Below are 20,140 nucleotides of genomic sequence, written 5' to 3' on the forward strand. Positions count from 1 at the left end.
TTTGGTACACTCCATGTTGCACCCCTCCCAGGAAGGCTGGGACAAGCAGTGGTATTTACAGGTCAAACAAACTGTATTTCAAGGTATGTGCAACAAATAATTGAAAAAGGAAATTTAAAAAATCATTTACAACAGCATCGAAAAACCATAAAATATTTAATGATAAATTTAAAATACATGCAAAACTTGGTCTCTACAGAAAACTACAGAAATGGCTAAAAGTATGGAAAGCCTAAACATGTGGAAGGTGGAACATGTTCATGGATTGAAGGGTCGATAGAAGTAAGAAATCCATTCTCTCCAAATTGAACTGTAATTTTATTGTAACCCTAAATAATAACTCCCCAAGCCCTTTGCAGAAATATATAAGGTGAGTCTATAATTTATACGGAAACTTTACATTTACCTCTAGTAGCAAAAAAAATTCTGAAGAACAAGTTGAGAGGACTTAAACTGAGTTTGACATGGACTATAAAGCTACAGAAATAAAGACAGTGTGGTATTTGCCTAAGGACAGACATACAAGTCAACAGAACAGAATACAGTGTTTTCTTCTGGATGTATACATAGATAGTCAATTGATTTTTCACAAAGGATGGTCTCTTCAACAAATGATACTCAAAAAAACTTCACTATCCAAAAAGGAAAAAAAATGAACCTCAAATCTCACCTCCCAGCATATACAAAAAGTAATGCAAAATAGTTCACAGACCTGAATTTAAAAGCTAAAAATATAACACTTCTGGAAGAAAACAAAGAAAAAGATCTTTGTGAATTTAGGATAGACAAAAATTTCTTAGGACACCAAAAAAACACCTACCCTAAAAGGAAAAAAAAAAAAGTATAAACTGTACTTCCAAGTCAAAATTTTGTATTCTTAAAAAGATATGGGTTAGGAGAAAACTATTTATAAAATATCTGATTTAAAATTCCATCTGGGTAAACCCAGGGGTCTCAGTCATTTAAGCCTCCAACTCCTGGTTTCAGTTCAGGTCATGGTCTCAGGGTCATGACACTGAACCCCGCATCAGGCTCCATGCTTAGCAGGGAGTATGCTTGGGAGTCCCTACCTCTTCCTCTCCACGGCCCCCACTCATGCATTTTTTTTCAAATAAATAAAACCTTTTAAAAAATTGCATCTGAAATTATATAAAGAACTCTTACAACTCAATAAGAGAGAAAACCCTATTTTTTAGCAAAAGATCTGAACAGACATTTCACAAAAGAAAATATATGAATAATGACTAAGTCCACGAAAAGATGCTCAACATGTCATGTACCTACTACACACCCACGCACCTGAAATTAGAAAGACTAACAACATGAAGCATTGCGGAGAACATGGAGCAACCAGAACTCTCCAACACTGCTGATGGGAGTGTAAAATCATACAAGCATTTTGGAGAACAGTTTGGCAGTTTCTTATAAAACTATACATACATTTCCCTAAAGATACAGCAGTTTCACTCTGGAATTGATTAAGAAATGAAAATAGGGGCACTTGGGTGGTACAGTTGCTTAAGTGTCCGACTGAGGTCGTATCTGGAGGTCAGGAGATTGAGCCCCGAGGCAGGGTCTGTGCTCAGTGGGGAGTCTGCTTCATACTCTTTCTCTCCCTCTCCCTCTGCTCCTCTGCCTGCTCTCTCTAAAATAAATACTTAAAAAAAAGAAATGGTAACAGATGTCCACACAAAGACTTGTAAGCGAATGTTTAGAACAGGTTTATTTGTAATTCCAAAAGGTGAGGGAGGAGAACGACAAACTGTGGTTTAACCATACAATGGAATCTTCTTCGAAATAAGGAGCAAACCATTGATATACATAGCAGCATGGACAAATCTCAGCAGCATTATGCTGAATGAAAGAAACCCTTCGCAAAAAGGTACATAGTGTCTATCACTTCTATAACGTTTTGGAACAAGGAAAACTTATCAGTATCAACAGAAACCTGATCGACAGTTGCCTGAGATGGGGGCAGGTGAGAGGGTATTACTGCATAGGTGCGCACGAGAACTTTCTAGGGTAATGGGTCATGGGTAATGGTAATATTCCTTATTGGCTGGGGTGTTAGCTTTGTGGGTGTATCCACTTGTCTAGGCTCACTGAGCAGTATACTTAAAACGGGGACACTTTATTGTATGTAAATTATACCACAATAAAGTTAACTTAAAAAAATATGTAGTCGAGAAGTGGAAATCACTTAGAGTTCGTTTTAATTAAAACTTTTTCTCTATAAGAGAATATATCTCTATTAGATATATTCTAATATTTAGCTTCTTGTCTTTAACAGAAATATGAAACTTCATGTCAGTTTAGCCTATGTTAATCCGTTACAAATTCCAAAATCATAGAATTAGTCCAGTGAAGTTTTGAACTTTCACTTTAGAGAATTCTAGAATTTACTTTATTGACATGAACAATGGACGTATTTCTAGGAGGTTCATTAATGCTTACATATAAATTATACTGCATGAGAAATTTGCTCCCCACACTTCAACATAAACACATTTGTACTTTCGTGAAATAAATGCATCTAATCACACAACTATTAGAGGATGATCCAATTCTATGAACTGGCAGAAGCTCAGTGTTCCCCTTCTTCCACACACAGGGAGAAGTCATGAGCTGTGTTAGTCCTTCACCCGTGGCACACAAGACGACAGGCCGCGAAAGGCACCATGAAATGACACACCAGAGAGCTGCTACAGCTTCGCCTGTAGACTCGCGAACAGCACGGTCCACGTGTCCACGTGGGATTTCTGTCCTCCTTCCAGCCACTTGGGAAAATGTTCACAGAGAGCTTTACGGGTTACAAGACTAAAGGTTGGATTTAAAAGAATTAAAAACTGCGGACAGCCCAGTTAATCTGCTCACATTGATTACTGCAGGACTAGCTTTAGAGGTAGTTTATTAGTGAGGCGTTTTTCAAATGATCCACTCATCATATCTATAATTCAAAAGCATCATCGTAAAAAGGAAAAGAAAAAAATACTCTTTAGAGTGTTAAGATTAATGTGTTGAAGTAGTTTCCAAAAAGCAGCACTTGCAGTGTTCTTCAGTTCCCTGCGGTGGGGTGTGACCTCTGGACGAGGCCATCCGCTCACTCAGACACACGGTCCGTTTCTGTGATGATCGAGTTACCGCCATCCACGTCATCCCTTGCTCATTCAGTGAAGACGGCCACCTCAGCGTCAATGCCAAGGCTTTGAGGTGTGAACCACCCAAACCACTCCTCACAACAGGACCGCTGCACAGCTTGGATTTTAGGGGACGTATCAGGTCATGTTCAAGATTCATCGGTTTCCCCTGGGCACTAGTTCTAAAAATATCTTCCAGAAGATCAAGTAAACATGCATTTCTCTCCCCGTTTACTCTTCACTATTGTTAGCCTCCAAGAGGCTCAATATTGATCCATCCAAAGAATTGGCTCTCGACCAAAACCAAAAACAAAAGAAAGAAAATCCAAAGAGTGGTTCTATGGTGCTCCATGAATATCAGCTTGAGGCTTCCACATGAAAGTTGTCAAACTGTGCAAATTCAAAGGAGTAAGTTCCAATGGCGGCCCAGCCGTTCTTCGGGAAACTCACAGGGATGCCCGTCCAGACATACTGGCCGTTCAGCATGCCAGAGGAGAACCGGCCCTGGAGGAAAAACAAATGCACCCCTTGAAGACACATGCAAACGATTCTCTGAGGTCTGTTTCATAATGTGTACAGCCAATCTAGTCAGTGGAGCTAACATCCTTCTCACTTCAGACCATGGCAAAACCTAATTCCACAGTCTGAGCAAAAGTTGGAAACACAGGAAAAACTCTCTCAGAGGAAATTCTTATCTACGTATGTAAAGAGTTTCCAAGGCACGAGGAGGATTTCCTTGTACCCCACCAAGATGCTGTAAAACCTACAGAAATGTACAACTTTCCATAGCATCATAAAATTTTGGACAAAAGCCCACTAAAATAAACAAATATTTGTAATGTACCAGTACTTGCACGCACACACATTGTCCAACAGGCACCAGCTCTTTCGACACGGCTACTGGAGCCAAACCATCCATCTAGTTAAGTCCTTTTGACCCCATGTACAGAATACCACTTCAAAGTCACATGAAGAGCCCACCCTTAGGTTAGAAAAATAGTAACCATCAGTTAAACTGATGACTGCAGTCGGGGAGATCAGAGGGTAAGAAGGGACATATCCATAGAAATGACTCACTGGTCACTGACGGAGAAAGATAAAATAATTTCCTCAGACAGCTGCCATTCCTACAGAGCCAAGTGCCCGGCAGACAGCGGATAGTAAACACTAGCGCTCATTATCATTATTACAGCACATTTAGGAGCATATAGTCCCAGAATATCAATTGCAGCTAAACATGTAAAAGTGGCTAATTTCAAAGGGCGAAGAGCTAAATAAAGATCCAAAGCACGAGACTGAGGACCAAAATAAGATCTGTTTTTAAGTCAGAGAATTACAATGCGCTGGGCCTTCATTTTCTTCTTTGATCTTACGGCGAAAGATAGGGAGACATGAGACTCTAAGTCAAAATCACAGCTCACCAGCAGAGCTGCAACCCGAATCTCAGTTGTCCAACTCTACGCTCAGGGAACCCACACTCCTGCTGTCACACACGTGCACAGCTCTCCGCAGCCCTCAAAGTGGCCACCAGGGACTACTAACCCAGAGCCAACACACAGTCATACGGCCCAGGTGCCCTGCACCCCCTCCCCACGCCCGCCGCTGGCCTCCAGGCTGCTCCTCACACCAGCCCAGTCACGAGCAGCATGCTCTGCCCAGAACACTCTTCCCACCAGGCATGCCCCAGCTCAAAGAGCACCAACTCTCAGAGTCCTTCCCTGGTCTCTGCACCTGGCGAATCCTGACAGGGGAGCTACCTTATCTCATTGTCCCGTTTCATTTTTGTTTTTGTTTTTTTTCTTCACAAATTAACTGACTGATTGATTCGTTTGATTTTCTTACTGTTTTAGAGCAAGAGGCAGCCATTCTGGTCCATAGGCCAGCCACCTATTTTTATCAATAAAACGTTATTGGAATCACAGTCACATGCATTCCTTTACCTACTGTCCGTGGCTGCTTTCTCACGATACAAGCAAAGTTGAGCAAAGCTGTACAAACCAGATGGCTCACAAAGCCTAAAATATTTACTGTGTGGCCCTTTACAGAAAGACTTTGCCAACGCGTGTCCTAGAAGAATACAGGCTCTCGAGAGCAGGAACCTTGTGTGTCTTATTCAATACTGCTGCATCCCTAGCATCTAGGAAAGTACATATAAAAGGTGCCTAACAGACATGTATTAAAAAAAAGAAGAAAACACGATCTAACCCTAAGACAACCTACAGAAGCTATCCTCCTTCTACAGATAAGGAAACAGAAGCTCAAAGAGGTGAAGAACTTGCAGGGAGTCAGCAGGTGTCAGCAAGGCAGTCGGCACATGGATCTGCCTGGTCCAAACATGCCTGCGGCTACCAACACTCACTTAAGGGCCACCCGGGTGGCTCCATGGGTTAAGCATCTGCCTTCGGCTCAGGTCATGATCTCAGGGTCCTGGGATCAAGCCCCACATTGGGCTCTCTGCTCAGTGGGTAATCTGCTTCTCCATGGCCCTCTGCCTCTCCCCTCTGCTCATTCTCTCTCTCTCTCTCAAATAAGTAATAAAAACAATAAAATAAATAAAGGATGCTCACTTCATTCCCTAAGGGAGGAGGGACAGAAATGAAGATGTGAGCTGTTTTATACAAGGTGGTCAGGAAAGAACCTGAAGGGAACAAGGGAGGAAACTATGTAATCCAAGATTTTGGAAAGTCAACACACTTTAAAGTGTGATACTGGATAATAAAAGACAAACCAATATAAAGAACAAAGTTCAGAAATAACCTATCCACATGTGATGATTTGTTACATCAAAAAGGTGGCCTTCAAATCATAGGCAAAAGGACAGTCTATGTAATGAATGATGATGGCCATCCATTTGTTATGAAAAAAAATTATATTGGGCTCATCCGGATCCCTTATGATTACAAGTAAATTCCAGATGTATTAAAGACTTCAACACGGCGGGGAGGTGCCTGTGTGGCTCAGTCAGTTAAGCATCCGACTCTTGATTTCAGCTCAGGTCATGATCTCAGCTGGGATCCAGGCCCATGCGGGGCTCCTTGCTCAGCAGGAGTCTGCTTGGGAGTCTCTCTTTCCCTCCGCCTCTGCCCCTTCCCCCCTGAAATAAATAAAATCTTAAAAAAAAAAAAAAAAAAGACTTCAACATAAAAAAATCCTAAACTTTATTTTAGGAAAAAAAAAAGGTTCCTCACCTTGAGAAAGATGAAGGTCTTCTTAAATAAAACACAAAATCCATGAACAAAAGTGAAATATTTGGCAGAATCAAAATTTAAAACTTCTATTCATGAAACATACCGTAAGCAAAAAATACACACAACAGGACGGAAGAAAACTATCTGTGACACACATAACAGACAACAGGTCATCACTCAGAATATATAATAAGTTCATATGAATCCATCAGAAAAAGAAAATACAGTAAGAAAATGAGGAAAGAATGCAAAAGGGTAACTTCAGAGAAGAGAGAAAAATACAAACAGCCAATAAACATAGTAAGGGGTAAAGTTCCCTAATTACCATGGAAATATAAATCATATCAATTAGTTTGAAAAACAATCCTTAAAAATAGGGAATATCAAATATTATTATAACTGCTATAAAACTGAATACAGCTTGGCTAGCAATAGGGCAATACCTGTCTAAATTCAAAACACAATTACATTTCTAAATATCTGCCTAATCAAACAGCAGCATACACGGTCCCGGAGGCAGCTAGCAGACCCTCCCCTCCACGTGCATATCAAGCCAGCCCAGATGCCTCCATTCACCACGAGAGGGAAGAACTGGGAACAAAGCTGTGCCCATCGAGGGTGGCAGAGTTCAACACACAATGCTGTTCCCAAACCAGGTGCTACACCTGAAAAACGTGTAGTCATTTTGGGTGGTTAAAGTAGAGACACGAACAACCTGAAAACAGTATCTGATTTCCATAATTTAGCTGCTGCTCTAACCTAAACCAACTTAGGGCAGAACCCAATAGCCAGAGAGCAGCCCTGTGTGACACAGAAGTTTCCACACAGCACGTCCAGCAATAACTCATGATCACCCAGGGATCTGGACAAGTATGTTTTGATGCTGTGATCCTACAATTAATCTGGTATCTCCTTTGACAAGGGTCTTCATGGAAACCAACTTCTAAAAAATTGTACTTACCACTAAAAACCAAATTATTCTCAACTACCAAAAATAAATTTATAGGCTCCAATTTATAATCCTGGTTCAGCCAACTTGGAAAAAAATTGATTCAATTATTGACTATCTACCAATTACCCCTGAGTTTAAAAAACAGAACCAAAATTTTAAAAAACTGCAGAGTGATAAATTCAACAGCTGGCGGTTCTCCTGCAGGCTTACCCTGACACACACTATCACCCTAGGGTCTGCTGGTTTGCTGGCTTCCTAGCAGATTCCCTGCCTGTTTCCATTACTACATTTATCACAGTTTTCCCCTCTTACCTGGTAACAAAAAAATGCCAGAAAGGCACAAGAAAATATTTTACCTCCAGGCATGCTGGTCAGCATTACTTACGTTAATAATTAGCGTGAGTGTATACCATTTTTTTGCTGTAACGTCAACATGTCCTAAAGCATATAAGATCCATCCAGCTGCAACACAGAAAGATTATCCTGATATATTTTTAAAATCAAAAGCACAGAATCACAGAGCTCAGTTAGGGTTCTCAGGCAGCATTTATATGTAACAAAGTAAGCCTTAATAAAGAACTACATTTCCAGATCTACCACTGATTTAAAACAAAAAATCCTTCCTTCAGGCATGCAATCCACAAGCATGTTCTGGGATCCTCCTCTGGGCCACATATTCTATGTGAGTTCACAGGAGAACCAGTGAACTAAACTCACAAACCAACCACAGTATAATGTGTCAGCTTCTACAGTTCAGGCACAGATTTATACTCAACTGGACTGGATAAAAATAAGGAGCAGTGGTCAAAGGTCACCACAAGATTTCTAGCTGGCCTAACTGGTTACATGAGGATAGCATGAACTAAGAATTAGAAAACAATGAGTTAATTTGGGGATAGGTTATACTTGAATGCCTGAGAGAAACCAGAATAAGATGTTGAGTGGGCAGTTTAAAACATAAGAACAGTGGGGACTAAAGACCTGGATGTAAATTGCTAGTTCCAGCTCTGCTACGAGCTCATTTTGAGACTTCGGGCAAATCAATTAACCTCTCTGGTTTGGACTGGACAGTCAGCAAGGAACGTTCCAGATGGGTCATGCTATGACTCTGCAGTCCTACTCTACTGTCCTTATAACCCACTCTTTCTTTTTCACTTGTGGAGCCCTTTCCACCTTAGGCAGAGGCGAAGAGTGGCATAGGAGAGAAGGTTTTTCACAAATGCAGGGGAAGTCAAGAGGCAAGCAATCAGGAAGACACAGCACCAATACGGTCTTTTTCAACAGAGTGGATGTACCAACACCAAAGTGAATTAGAATTCAACACGGACATATTTTAAGCACCTATCCTGGATAAAATACTATTCTACAAAGACAAGGGCTGTTCAAGATGAATGTAAAAAAGTCAAGCTGTTTTCAAATTATCCAATAATTTGGGAAACAGGATTTCTCCATTTTAAGCAGACCAACCCCTCTCCTTATATTTCCATAAGCACACCAGCACGCTCTTGTAGTCTTGCTTTTTATTTATGGGGTTTCCGGGTCATTCTCTCCCTACTACGTCCACCTCACCCCAGTCTATGCGAATCCTACCCTGACAGCCTCACTCAGCTCTACCTGAAAAAGCTGGGCACTGTTTCCTTTTACATTGCTGCCTCTCTAATTAACTCTCCAATTTTGAATCATTTGGTTTTTGCTTCCATGTGCTGAATCTCTTCCCAGTTAGACGTCCAAGCCCCTTGAGGTAAAGCTCTCTCATTACACAGTAAGTGACAAGCTCACCGTGGCATATGTCATAGCAAGTCATGTGCTACAGAAGTCACTTACCTAGATCACCTGTAACTCTGTAGGTTCCATTTGCAAAAATCCAGAAGAAAACTCCTCTGGCGCCTCTAATCAAGATACCACCTTTGTTTACTCTTCCGGCAATGAACACGCCTCCCTTCTCAGGAGTCTCTATGTAAACATCACACGTTACAGTCAGATTGGACCTGCAGAATGAAACTGTTCGTTAGCGCTCTTAATTATGCCTCTCCGAATGCCGCACAAACGTGTCCCTTCACAGCCACATGCTGCCAGACTTCTAATTGAGGTGAGTATGTGCTTTGCTTAGTCTGTGCGTGTAGCAGGGATGGGCTTCAAGAATCTTGATTCAGAAAAAAAAAAAAAAGAATCTTGATTCAGGAAAAAAAAAAATCTCATCGATGACAGTTTTAAGTTTTATGTGACTGAAGTTAAGTCATTTCATTGCCTCTTTTAATGTAACTGGAAAAAATAGTACTTATTGCTTTTAAGTCTCTTAATGCATCTCTTATCTCTCTATAATAAAACAACTTCTCCTCCTAAGACTATAACATTAGAAGAAGGCTACCTCGAATCCAGGAGGAAATATTGGGAAACGGCACATAATAAATAGGAAGAGCCTAAATCTGAAAGGCTGCTGGCGAGAGTCACTGCATATTCCTGAGCAGAGGGCTGCATCACGAAAGCAGGGCTAAGAAGGATGAAAACAGTCCCTTCTCGAAGGGCGTCACTGCCCTTTCCTCATTCTTTCTCATTCAAACTCTGTCACTCTCCCCCTCCCCGGCCGCTTCCCTCTCTTCCCACCTCCTTGCCCACTGCAGCAGTGAAGATGACCACTGCTATTTCAATACTGCAAAATCTTCAAAGTTATGAAGATGTTTGGTTACTCTCTAGATGGTGCGCTATCCCATCTCTACGACAGTTGAAGAGCCTTGGTTTTTCTAGAGTCCCTGCCAGACAGAAGTCTGGGTTCGGGGAGAGCCACTCTTCTGTAGCACTCACAGCAAGGAGGATAACAGTTGTTGCAGAAAGTTAAAGGTTTTCGATGGTGGCTGGCTTCCAAACTGGCAATCAAAATAATGGGGCCCATCCCTTAGAAAAGGAAACCCAGCTACCTGCTTCATAATAAGACCACGGGTAGCAAATGAAAAAAGTCACACGTGCTAGTGAGCTAGCATGTTCAGAAAATCGAGATACAGTGTCTACTACAGAGATGTGGGATAAATGGCATTTTTGTTGTATAAAAAGACAGGCCTTGCAGGGTTATCCTAAGTTAGGCAAGCATTCTTCATTGTACCCCAATAACTCTGGGTTCTAGAAACCAGGTAACTAAAAATTTCTCAAGACTTACAGCAGAGTTTGGAACTAGAATTGGGATTTCTTTTTTTTTTTTTTTAAGATTTTATTTATTTGACAGACAGAGATCACAAGTAGGCAGAGAGAGAGGGGAGGAAGCAGGCTCCCTGCTGAGCAGAGAACCCTATGCGGGGCTCGATCCCAGGACCCTGGGATCATGACCTGAGCTGAAGGCAGAGGCTTTAACCCACTGAGCCACCCAGGCACCCCTAGAATTGGGATTTCTAATAGAGAGTAAGGCAACAGAGAAGGGATAAGGACTTTCAGCAGCATGCCACAGATAAACAAGTCAAGGCTCTTTTCAGATTTATCATCCCTGCCTGCTCCAACTTCCAAGTAATAATACGGCTGCTTGGTGACTTTGCATTAACAGCTACTATCACAAAACCTGGAATGTGTGAGTTTTGTTTCACGGAATTATACTAGTTAAAAGAAAAAGCAGAAAAGAAACACCTAAAACAGGTATAAATCAGTACATTAGAATCCCACAAATGACTTTAATAATGAAGGTGAAGTTTTGGTTCGGTCACTACGTTTGAAGTGTAGAATAAATATAAATTGTGTCTTTAACAAATACCTAAAGAAAAGAGTTGAACTCACCCAGCAAGTAAAAGCTGATTTGCTTTTCACTATTGCCATCTACTGTCAGCCGGTGAACAGATTTTCCACGAAGGCTAAAACAGTGTAAGTCTACAATGGATCCAGCAGGTGGCAACACCAGATCAACAAATCAACTCCCCAGCAAAACCAAAAATGCATAAATCACTAGATCTGTTTATAAATAAATAAACTACAAGTGGATCCAAAAGTCCTTAATTTTTACATTAAAAGCAATCTGTTCCTGCAACAATCACTATTAAACTGGCAAATATGAGGGAAGGACACTGAGGCGGCAAAACCACATGCTGGCTTGTGGCTTTCATATTCAACAATTACCACACACCCATTAGGTTCTTGTACAAGGAAGACCACTGAACAGTCTTTGCTTCAGAATGTACCGGACAACATTACAAGGTTATTTCGGCTAGATCTACATTAAGGACACCAGTTTAATATACCATTTGTAATCTCCTATAATACTGATGGTGTTGTACGCATCAGCAGCCCAAGTAATGGGCCGCTGATTGAGAACTTGGCGTAGTGTGAAGCGATGCTCCCCAGGGTCTTCGATGTTCGTAAAGTATTCAAAGACGCCAGTCTGATCAGCGAAATTCGGAGCTTCGCTAAAAAACGGGTAATCTGTTCAGAACACAATTAAATTCTCTGGTTAGTATAAAATTCTTACAGAATCTCTCTTCTCTGATATTTTATGGCACATTTTTTAAACACTTTGAGAAGTCCTAAATAAGTAAATGATACTTAGAACAAGCAACAGCCTGACTTATAGTTTTTAGTTTATTTTGCAGTCAATAAAGCAGTTAAGGGTTAAGTTAATAAAGTATATCATCATTATTATTCAATACCAATACGATCAGTTTGATAGACAGACTTTACATATTTAATCCATGCAACTGCATAAGTGGAAAGATCATAAGTTTTAGAGAAGGGCAGACCCAAGATTTAAATTCTTGCTCAGTCTGTCCTCCCGGCCAACTTGTTTAACTGTCCTGTGTCTCAAGCACCCCCCTCTCTACGTGGGCATGAGGATAAGAGAATTAAATGAAAGAAAGCACATCAAAGGGGCGCCTGGGTGGCTCAGTGGGTTAAGCCGCTGCCTTCGGCTCAGGTCATGATCTCGGGGTCCTGGGATCGAGTCCCGCGTCGGGCTCTCTGCTCAGCGGGGAGCCTGCTTCCCTCTCTCTCTCTCTCTGCCTGCCTCTCCATCTACTTGTGATTTCTGTCAAATAAATAAATAAAATCTTTAAAAAAAAAAAAAAAAAAAAGAAAGCACGTCAAGCGTGTACATAAAGCAGCACCTAGCAAGGGCTCAATAAGAGCTAGTTTTGTTATTTCTAGTGTCTGCCAAACAAGGTTCTAAGTCCCTGGTCACAGTCATCAGCTGACAGAAGATTAGGAATGGCTCACTATGTCAATCACAGAATTTAAATATTCCAAATTTTCTTTTCTATTTCTAAAATGGAGCAGAAGCAGTTGGGCCTCAGCTATCTTTCAATTTTTTTTTTTGGTTTAATTAAATTACACTTTTACAATGACAAAGGCTAGAGAAGAGCAAATTTAGTCATAATCTTACAGCTAATTTCACACTTCATGCTTTTCTAAATGTTTTCCTATTCATCATTTGAGAAATTAAGAAACACATAAACGAGCGCTACAGCCTGACTTATAGTTTTTAGTTTATTTTGCAGTCAATAAAGCATTACATTTTAGATTTGAAGGTTTAGAATTGCTTTTCGGTTTTCAGGTCATAGAATAAGTAATTCTGGTGTTGGGGGAACTTCTCTCTTATTCATGAGGCCGTATCCCACACAGACTCCTTTACTGAAGACCAGAGGAGTTACTCTGGCCACGACATAAGTGAGCAACAGACTGCAAAGCCATTTCTGGTGGCCTATTCATGCATTCTCTAAGAGGCCACTTCAGAGAACTGGCAGGAAACGAAGCACAGAGCCTCCAAGGGTCCCTGTTGTCTCCATTCTGCAAATAACTGAGAGGACTCCAATACACAGTCCAAGGGGCCTCGTACTGCAATTAACCCACATATCTCTTCCTGGGAAAGGCTGCTGAGACCTGCGGCCAGTGACTGACCAGGAGCGGGTAGCAGAAGTCTCCAACCAGCCGTGCTGCAAAGAGCAGCCCTGCAGACAGGAGGTTCAAGATGCTCTCTCAATGGCAGTCCCCTTCCCTGTTTCTCTCCTACAGCTATGGATTTTAGGAGCAAAGAAGAGAGCTACCTGACCCTGTCTTTGAGATCCAGAAGCTGTACATTTCCTGCTCACCAAGTTCTGTCACTTACTGAGCAATCTGGGACTATACCCACAATGACTGTGCCTTCCAACTTTTCAAGCAGCTTTCTTATGTTACCTAAAATCAAAAGCTTTTCTAACAGTTTTAGGACAGATCTTCCTAGAAAACCTGGAGGGTGTAAACATAAAATTCCCAGGTAGATAATAAGATGAAGCACCCACGGGGAGCCTAACTCCCCTCAGCATTCAGTCCACTAGCCCTGCGGAAAGTGAAGGACCTTGACCTCCACAATCATTGAGGAAACTCATTCAATGGCTTTCATGAGGTGTGAATAACAGGGCATTGGCAGGGTCACAAATCTTAAGCTTCCCCAAAACCAAGTTAGGATTATAGCTTTCATTCTCACAATGACCTCTCCGTTTTTTCTGGCACTGAAAAATGCAGGGCTCGCAAGCTGAGTCACCTTGAGGTAACACAGAAACAAGGTCTCAGTTACTGCGTGGACACTGAGAGCTACACTTTACAGGAGTTCTATCACGTAGCCGTCTGACAGGTAGAAATCTATCCACTAGTGCTAAAAAGGGAAAACATGTTAAGTTTTAATAAAAACAAACAAAAAAAACTTACCAACATCAAAATCATCTTTATAAACCTGTGGGAAGGGCATGGACTTTGGAGGCAGTGGGTAGCTGCCCTTGGTCCCTGTGGTGAGAGTGGTGAGCGTGAAGAGTTCGTCCTCCTGCAGCTCCAGGGTGAAAGTGCCGCCGCTGTCGAGAAGCTGGAAAATGAAAATGCAGAGGTCAAGGCCAGGTGCTTTGGCTCATCTCATTTGGGCAAAATCAACTTTTTGAAAAGTCAACTTAAAGGAAAGCCAGACTCACTTCTGCTAAAACTTCATAACCACTCAGGAAGGCCACACCCAAAATCAAGGCCTTGAGATATTTTTCTTTAATTATTTAGAAGACCTTATAAAATTATACTTTGTAGATAGGATTTTAAAAGAATTTCTCTTGAAAGTGACATTAAAGATGTGGAGAAAAAAAAAAAACCAAAACAAAAGAATTTCCCTCCATGGAGGAAGCAAGACTAGATGACACCAAAATTTCTATTTGTCTATTCTTTGCTATTACACTGTAAGCTCCTCAGAACCCGTGTATATTCAAATCACATAAATAAGAGATCTGCTTACTTACTTTTTAGGACTTTACTAAGGGAGAAAAATGCAAAAAAAAAAAAAAACAAAAACAAAAAAACCCTTCACTGATGACTCATCTGTTAATCAGAGAAAACCTTTAATTATTAAGAAAAAAAGGATCTGGGGCGCCTGGGTGGCTCAGTGGTTTAAGCCTCTGCCTTCAGCTCAGGTCATGATCTCAGGGTCCAGGGATCGAGCCCGCATTTGGCTCTCTGCTCAGTGGAAAGCCTGCTTCCCCCCCTTCTCTCTGCCTGCCTCTCTGCCTACTTGTGATCTCTGCCTGTCAAATAAATAAATAAACTCTTAAAAAAAAAAAAAAAGGTCCTACTTTTGACATGTTCAATATACATTTCAATTAGCAAGTTAGGTTTATGTCACATTTATGCTTTTGGCAGCTTAATCTTTTTAAGCCACTTCGCCACAAAATGAGGGGGGGAATACACACCTCCTAAGGTTGCTGCAGGATTTAACAACAAACTGTTTACAAACTGCTTCACTCAGTGCATGACCTTCCCTAGAGAAACACTCCCTATATGGAGGTGTCCTGTGCTGCATGCAGACCTCTGAAGACACCAGAATGCTTTGCATAATTAACGTAGGCATTACATGTATGCCCATTTCAGGAAATATGAGGGGTTTTTTTTTCTACTTTGACTTCAAAGGGCTTATACCATATCTTTGCTTTAATAATAACTTATTGGTCAGATCCATGAAATACCTAATACCACATTCTGGTTCAGGTAATAACCCAAATGATATTATTTTTCCTGTGAGGAAAATTGATTTTAATATGCTATATCTATCAATTTGTTGTGCAAAAAGCAAACTGCTCTTTTTTTTAGAATTTAATGCAGAAATGGTGTTCAATCATTGATAGTGACTAGTTAATTCAGAAAACTTTAATAATTTCCAGGAAAAGTAGATTTGTGTCAATTAGGTGAAGTAATGTGTTCACTTGGACCAATTCACATTCTTTGAAATGTTTCCTGAGGAACTACCATGTGCTAATAAGTATGATGGTAGGGACCCAGAGTAAAAAGCTAAATGAAGCAGGGCCCCAGTCCTCAAAGGGCCCAATGTAATGGCAAAAGTGTTTAACTAGGTAAGCACCTGCTCCTATGGTGCTATGCTGGTGGCTGTGAGCTGGGACTGGTGGGGAAAGCTTCAGCGGAAGCAGCACCTGAGCTGAGTCTTGAAGGACAACAAAGACATGAGGAGAAGGCATTCTAGGAGGAGGAAGAAGCAAATACAAAGTCACAGAGGGGAGTAAAGTGGCACACCGCGCTCTGAAAAGGGCAAGAAGTTTGGTCTGTGAGTACAGGCCATGTTAGTAGAACAGGCATCAAGAAAGGAAAGCCATCTTTTATCTTATGAGGTGGTCACAAGAGTCGTGTGCAATGCTGAGGGATGTGAACTCACAAGAAAAATCACTGAGAGACTTTGAGCAATGGAGTGACAAAACTTGGATCTGCATTTTAGACACATCATTGTGGTAGCAGTGTGATGGGTGGCTGGAGGCTGGAAAAACAGGAAAGAGTTTCCAAAATCCAGGAATGGAAATAAGCAGTAGCAGTGGGAATGGAGAATGAGGACTGCGCAAGAAGAACATGTCAGTGATAGAATGCTCTGGACTTGACCGATGGTGGTATACAAAGATAGGGTGGATGGGAAAGATGGTCTCAGATAAGACTCAATTTTCTGATTTGGGCAGCCAAGGGATGGCGGTACCATTTACCACAACAAACTAAATGCTAAGACCAAACACACTTATATTCCATTATGCCTTGGGGAGGACTTCTATTTAAAAAAACAAAAACAAAAACAGCTGGGGACATCTTTAGCTCTATTATACTTCAGTTATAAAATCAATTATAAAATTGAAATTTCTTAATTCATTAATTAAATATCTGTCCCCTTTTACTAGTTGCAAAGCTCAAAATACAGGAATTTATTTTTTAAACTACCCATAGAGAATCCAGTTGTTTAAAAAGAAATCTCGTAGACGGTCGTCCAAGTTTTGTATACCACACCTGTAGCTCTGGTATTTCACTCTGAGGAAAAAACACACACAAAAAGGCATGGTTGAGTGGTTCATCATATCTTCTGAGGCTTTCCAAAATTAATACCAGCAAGAATGAACCCTGATAATGTGCAGTCTATTCCTATTTGCCAAAGAGGAAATCTTTGGCAAATCTTAAATAGTTCATGTTCTGAAAGTAGGAAGATATTGTTCAAGCAAATACTTTATTTCTTATAAATAGCACAGACTTTTGGCAAATGTTTAAATAAAAATATTTTAGTGCCTTTTATACCTGTGTAAAACACTTTTTAGGAATTTTCTAGTATTAAAAACAATTTTTATGCAATTAGTAGTCAGAAAAAGCACAGTATTTTCTGTGTTCAAAATTAACAACAGGTAGAAACAGCAAGAATCTGGTGTCTTTTTATGTTGTTGGGTTTTTGTACAGAGTAATAAAAAGATGAATGCTTGAAAGTTCCTTAGACTACTGATGCTTCTACCAACAAGAACAATTTTGTTACAAACTGACTTTTGTTAAGTGTTCTTCAAAGTGACAGAGAGTTTTAGCCACAGGGAGTTTTGCCTCTTAGGCTTCTGTACTGTTTGACTAAGACCATTCAGCAGATAGAAGACACCAGTGCCTGTATCCATTCATATGCAAACACTTAATAGCTCCTAATAGAAGACTTCACTTATAAACTGCTAGCCTGTGATAAAATATATAACTTCTCAAATCAAAACCAAAATAAAAGTCCCACATACTTACAAAGGACCCTTTAAGAACAAAGGTAGCAAACTGATGTGACACATTGAAGTAAGGCAGAAAGGGCCGTATACACTTAGAATGTCTATGGCTCTAGGAGGAAAAAAAAAAATCACGTAAGTTATCCAAATGATATACAAGCCACCTTAGGAAAAGAAAATTTAACATTCATTGCCCTAAGATTAACAAAAATGGCACATATTAGGTGATAAATATGAGTTTATTTCAAATTTCTAAAGACTTTTTTTCTAATATAACCTACACTGAAAGTCTACTGTGGATGCCTCGTCAAAGTAAAGCTCGATGGCATTTCGACTGAATTAAACTGAATCCATGGCTAAACTACAGAGTTATTTTGTGGCACACAGATTAATTTTTACATTATATTTCTTTTCCAAGTAACATACATCAAATAAAACACAAATACTTGTATGTTTTCACTGAAAAGGCATCTCATCTAAATAGAACCTTCCTATACAACTAAAGTCAGTACGTACGTATAACAAATAGTTCTCACACTGACGTCATTTTTTACTAAACAGTCATACTACAGATTGGGATCAAAAGAATTATGAGACATAATCCCTACTTCAGGGAATTCAACGATCCCAGAGCACTTAAGCAAAAGGTTTTGGGCCAGGCTTCATGGACAGTAAAAAAATTATAATTGTAGTTAGAGATTGTGACACCTCATCTTCAGTAAATGATGTACAACTAGAGAGAAAATCGAAAGGATAGAGGTAATTGGCACAATGCTATCACATAGCTTGCCTGGATCGAGATCTATAGATCACCTCACCCAGCAACAGAGATGCACAAGCAACATTCACCAAGGAACACTATATTCTTAGCCATAAAAGAACTTTTAATACATTCCAAAAGATTCAAATCACACAATGTATGTTGTCTGTCCACGAGATAAATTAAATCAGAGATAAATAATAGAAAAACCTCTAGAAAAACTCCAAAATGTTTAGAAACTAATTAACAAATTTCTAAACAATCCATGTCTCAAAGAATAAGTAGAAATAAAAAGGGAAATGAAGAATTTTGAGTTTATCAAAATAAAAATACAATGTACGATTTGTGGGATGCCACAAAAGCAGTACTGAGAAGCAAATTTATAGCACTTAACACTGATAAGAGAAGAAGGATGTGAGACTTCAGCTTCCACCTGGAGATCCTAGGACAAGAAGAGCAAATTTAAAAACCAAAGTAAGCAGAAGGAAAACATTAAAGATCAAAGGAGAAATCAATTAAACAAAACCCAGAAAAATGAGAGAATAATTAAGAAACCACAAGCTGATTCTTTGAGATCAATAAAACTGAGTAATTTCTAGCTGGACTAGTCAGGAAATCAAGACAGAAAGAAAACACAATTTGCCTTTGTCAACAGTAAGAAAGGTGACATCAGTAGAAATTCTATAGATATATGCAAAATAATACGGACTAACACCAATAACTGTATGTCCAAAAATTGAATGAAACTGGAAAAATTTGTGAAAGACACAAAAACCAGGGGCACCTAGGTGGTTCAGTTATGCACCGAATTCTTGATTTCAGCTCAGATCATGATCTCAGGGTTGTGAGACTGAGCCCCATATCAGGCTCCACACTGGGTATGGCACCCGCCCTCTCCCTCTGTCCCATTCCTACCTCCCTCCCTCCCACTCAAGAAAGAAAGAAAGAAAGAAAGAAAGAAAGAAAGAAAAAAGAAAGAGAAAAAGAAAGATACAAAAACCCAAAGCTTACTGAAAAAGATACAGATAACCCAAATAGCCCTGATGGCTGTACTGGGAAATTATGGTCAACCCTGAAGCTTTGCTCAAACATGAAGTAAAGCTACTACAAAGTTGTACACTGCCTGCTTGAGCACTGACATATACCGCATGCACACAGAGCCTACCAGCCAAGGCCAGGAGACTTGCTAGCTCCAAACATAAGGAAACCTCTGTACAGTCATGTGCTGACCACTAAGGTAACTAAGCAGAGGCTTCGGGGCCACATATAATAAAGCTGACAAAGTACAGAATTTGTTCAAGAAAGTCACTAAGCAAATAAAAAGCAACAACAATAAAGAATAACAACCACAATTGCTAGACAGGGGAGATATCTGACCTCCAGAGTTGCCACAATATATTATGTAATATGTCTAATATTCAACAAATAATTATGAGATTTGAAAACAAAACAAACAACAAAAACAACAAAAAGGAAAGTGGCCCATACACAGAATAAAAGCAGTCAACAGAAACCATGCCTGATAAAGCCCAGGCATTGCTTGCCACATACTGGACTTACTAGACAAAGACATTAAACTGGGTATTTAAATACATTCAAAGGAAACCACATCTAAAAAACTGAAATAGAGTTGTACTTCCAGAATGACAGTTTAGGAGCTCCATGAAGCTGTGTCCCTTAAAACTGGTGAAAAATATTTTTTTAAATGGAAATGATTCAGAGTTCCTTGGTGGCTCAGTCAGTTAAGCAACCAACTCTTGATTTTGGTTCAGGTCACGATCTCAGGGTCCTGAAAGCAAGTTCCACATTGGGCTCCATGCTCAACACAGAGTCTGCTTGAGATTCTTTCTCCCTATTCCTACCACTCTGTTCCTCCCCCAACATCTTCTCTCTCTGTCTCAAATAAATAAATAAATAAACATAATCTTTAAAAGAAAATGGAAATGATCCTATGGGCATGCAACAAATAAACATTTATTCAAGAAAATCTACAAAAACTCAGTAAAAAGAATAAGAACCTGTGACATTTAAACCACGATCTATTCTGTCCCTGTCCCTCTCTTACCCAAGCGGAAGAAAAATGCATGCTGAGTAGGTGCAGCCAAAAACAGAGGGCTCCCTCC

At 40.1% G+C, this 20,140-nt stretch overlaps 1 protein-coding gene across 3 annotated transcripts in view; it reads right to left on the bottom strand.

Moving 5' to 3' along the window:
• Positions 1-1,705: 1,705 nt before the first annotated feature.
• GALC (galactosylceramidase) overlaps positions 1,706-20,140 on the bottom strand; it is a 67,479-nt gene continuing 49,044 nt past the window's right edge. For all 3 annotated transcript variants that reach the window (XM_082735623.1, XM_082735624.1, XM_082735625.1), the window contains exons 11-17: positions 17,280-17,369; positions 16,458-16,544; positions 13,926-14,076; positions 11,492-11,672; positions 9,102-9,265; positions 7,663-7,739; positions 1,706-3,641 (exon numbers count right to left, since the gene is read on the bottom strand). In XM_082735623.1, the coding sequence (XP_082591749.1) occupies positions 3,495-3,641; positions 7,663-7,739; positions 9,102-9,265; positions 11,492-11,672; positions 13,926-14,076; positions 16,458-16,544; positions 17,280-17,369 (897 nt within the window). In that variant the 3' untranslated portion in view covers positions 1,706-3,494. The remainder of the gene's footprint in view (positions 3,642-7,662; positions 7,740-9,101; positions 9,266-11,491; positions 11,673-13,925; positions 14,077-16,457; positions 16,545-17,279; positions 17,370-20,140) is intronic.

This window comes from Mustela nivalis (genome assembly GCF_964662115.1).
Source record: "Mustela nivalis genome assembly, chromosome: 6".
NCBI lineage: Eukaryota > Metazoa > Chordata > Mammalia > Carnivora > Mustelidae > Mustela > Mustela nivalis.